The following is a 3,309-nucleotide window of genomic DNA, read 5'->3' as shown; positions in this document are numbered from 1 at the left end:
GAATGTTCATTTTAGTACATTGAATTTTAATTTTTAGTATATTGAATGTTTATTTTTTGGTATACTATCTAAAAATGACCATTCAATACATTAATAATGAACATTCATTCAGTATACTAAAAATGAATATTTATCCGTGGTTCACAACTAAAAAAAAAAAAAAAAAAAAAAAAAAAAAACCTCCATTTGTGTCATTATATTGTTGGGAATGCTGTAACGATTTTTTTTTTCTTTTTTATTTTATTGGAAGATGATAACTCAATTCAAACTGGACGGTACTACTGCAACAGCAATGTAGATCACATATTTTAAACAAACAAATAAAATGGACCCAACACGAATTAATGATGTAGATTGAAGAACACTCTGCAACATATTGATGTAGATTGCATGTAGTAGCACTGTAGCAATCATATCATTATTGTCTCAGAACGTACAAACGACATTATTAATCCTTAATGATTATTATTATTATTATTTTTAAAGGCCACTAAATCAGATAACACACTGCACGTACTATCACACTAATAAGTAATAATCCTAATTAATTAATTAAGGATACTTATTAAGTGATAATTACTTGGCTAGAAAACCGGCGAACCCACCGGAGACGCCATCAGATTATTAAGGATGCTATTCCAGTAACGGCTGTTGTCTTCCACGTCGGCCGTGCCGCAGTTTCCGACGACATTGTTGTCGTCTAAGTATCCGGTGAAGGTTTCCGGTGAAAGTTCCGTGAACCCATGAGTGAAGGTTGGGAGCTCCGATAAGGGATCCATGGTAACATGCGGGATTATGTCGTCGCCGGTGGTGTTAGGGTTACCTATATTCGAAGAACTTTCGTGGTCGGAAAAGTTTAAGTTTTGGTCGGAAAAGTTTAAGTTTTGGTCGGAAAAGTTTAAGGTTGTCGGAGATTGATGTGGAGTTGCGTTTGAGAGGAACGCGCCGTCGTGTACATGGGATAATGAAACCCTCGTCCTCGGCGGCTTGGTCCACGTTTCTTGCCAAGCTTTTAGCACGTCGAGAGACGGCGGGACTTTGGGCGGCGGCGGCGGCGGCTGCTTGTGGAGGAGGAAGTGGTGAGGTGAGATAAGAGAGGAACTGATGAACTTAGAGTGGCGGACGAGGCGAGCTTCGGCTTCCAGTCGGGCGGTCTCCCACTGGGCCATGTGGCTGAGATTGGCGGCGGAGCCGAAGGAGGAGTTCATCTTCGGCCTATGCGTCATTGGATCAATGCCCATCTTACTTAGTTTCTTCTTCAAATGGGTATTCCAGTAGTTCTTTATCTCATTATCTGTTCTCTTTGGCAGGTGAGCTGCAATGGCTGACCATCTGTACTCAACAAAAATTCAGAATTTCTCACGTTAGTAAACAAACCTTAATATCATGTTTACATGATTGTTGCTCTGTCGGGCTGGGATGTGAGACTTTTAGGATTGGGGATTCAAACTTTTGGGAGAAAGTTTACATGATTGTGGGGTGATATATTGATTGTTGACTTGGTAACAACTTTCAAGTTGGACTCTAATAGGAGCAACCTATTGACTTTATTGATGTGAGTCAGTCAATTATAGACTTTAACCTGATTAACCTAATTTACCATATTATGATTCTTTGCCGATTATAACCACAAGGCAGGTTTATCTAGTCCTTCCCTTGTCAAAGGGGCAACCCCAGCCAAATTGGTTTGGTTGTTGACGTAGCTTGGTAACCATAATGTTCCTAATTTTCATATGGGAGCAGCCTACTATTAACTTATTAACCTTCCTAGTATGGGTGGGTTAGAAATAAGTAACATAAGCTGATTTACCTCCTTATGATCATTTATCAGTTAGGGTCATAAGGCGGGAGTTACCAAATGCACACCCTCAAGTAAGGTTTGAATATGATTTGTTAATTACCTATTTCCAAGAAGAGCATGGAGCTGAATGATGGATTGTTCTTCTTGCAGACTAAAGTTTCCTCTTTTAATGTCGGGTCTCAAATAGTTAGTCCATCTCAGTCGGCAGCTCTTCCCACATCTTTGCAGCCCTAAACAAACATTTCCAGAAAAATGTTAATGCACCCTAACTAACCATGATCATATCAGAAAGCAAAGAAAGAATAATGTATGTATAGAATACTTACCAGCTTTTGCAGGCAAAGCTCGCCAGCTTCCATGGCCGTACTGCTCAATATAAGCCAACAACTGCTTGTCTTCATCAGGTGTCCATGGCCCTTTCTTCAACCCTACCTTTTCACAGCATGGTGACCTTCCCATTCTGATCAACCCAATAGAGACAGACAGAGAGAGACAAATGTGGGTTATGTTGTAGTATTTGGTGGCAACTGGCAAGGAGACTATGTATAAGAAGAAGAAGAAGAAGTATAAATAGATGAGAGATGAGAAATAATGGCAATATCAATTGCTACGTCTACTTCCATTTTTTGATATTATGGTGCTTTGCTAAATATAGGACAACTCTATTTTAGCTAAATAAAGGAACTCCTATATATTTTAGCAATAGTTATATTGTGGACCAGGTCGGTTCATTATACTACGTATGGTGGATCCTGATCAGATTAAGTGTTTCCGGTTAATATATTATGTATTTTGAATTAATAAATTGTATTTTAATTATAATATAATACATTTTACGAGTATATAAAAAATTATTACATATTAATAAAAAAGTATTACTTCCAACATCTTTGATTAAGTGTTTAAGATGAAACTCAAACTTGTAGCCTTCCGTTTTAAATAGTATCAAGGAATAAGGTTCAAATTGGCCACTGAACGTAACCTGAAAATGCAATTAGGTCACTGAACGAACAAAAAGTGCAATTAGGCCACTGAACACTTCAAAAACGTGCAATTAGGCCACTGAGCTCTCCAAACGTATGCAATTTCACCGGATAGCAGGTTACCATCAATTTTAGCAGGTTACCTGCTTACGTGGCAGCTGAGTTGGCATTTTTAATAATTTTTAAATAATTTTTAATAATTAATTTTAATAATAAATTTTATAAAAAATTGAAAAAAAATAAATAAAAAATAAAATAAAGTCGTTTTTATTTTTTAAATAAAAATTTACTATTAAAATTTATTAAAAATGATTTAAAATTTATTAAAAATGCCAACTCAGCTGCCACGTAAGCATATAACCTGCTAAAATTGAGGGTAACCTGCTATCAGGTGAAATTGCACATTTTTTGAGTGTTCAGTGGCCTAATTGCACTTTTTTTTCATTCACTGACCTAATTGCATTTTCAGGTTACGTTCAGTGGCCAATTTGAACCTTATTCCTAGTATCAATGATTTCATTAAAG

The 3,309-nt window shown here is 36.7% G+C and overlaps 1 protein-coding gene across 1 annotated transcript; it reads right to left on the bottom strand.

Annotated features, from left to right (window-relative positions):
• Positions 1–482: 482 nt before the first annotated feature.
• LOC109166188 (myb-related protein Hv1-like) lies at positions 483–2,389 on the bottom strand. The gene is made up of 3 exons (XM_019315089.1): positions 2,128–2,389; positions 1,902–2,031; positions 483–1,332 (listed from the first exon to the last, which is right to left on the bottom strand). Exons 1-3 carry the CDS (start codon positions 2,258–2,260, stop codon positions 585–587), a joined length of 1,011 nt encoding a protein of 336 aa, XP_019170634.1. The 5' UTR covers positions 2,261–2,389; the 3' UTR covers positions 483–584.
• Positions 2,390–3,309: the final 920 nt, after the last annotated feature.

Source organism: Ipomoea nil, unplaced genomic scaffold, assembly GCF_001879475.1.
Source record: "Ipomoea nil cultivar Tokyo-kokei standard unplaced genomic scaffold, Asagao_1.1 scaffold3087, whole genome shotgun sequence".
NCBI lineage: Eukaryota > Viridiplantae > Streptophyta > Magnoliopsida > Solanales > Convolvulaceae > Ipomoea > Ipomoea nil.
This window is presented reverse-complemented; position numbering and strand designations above follow the sequence as displayed.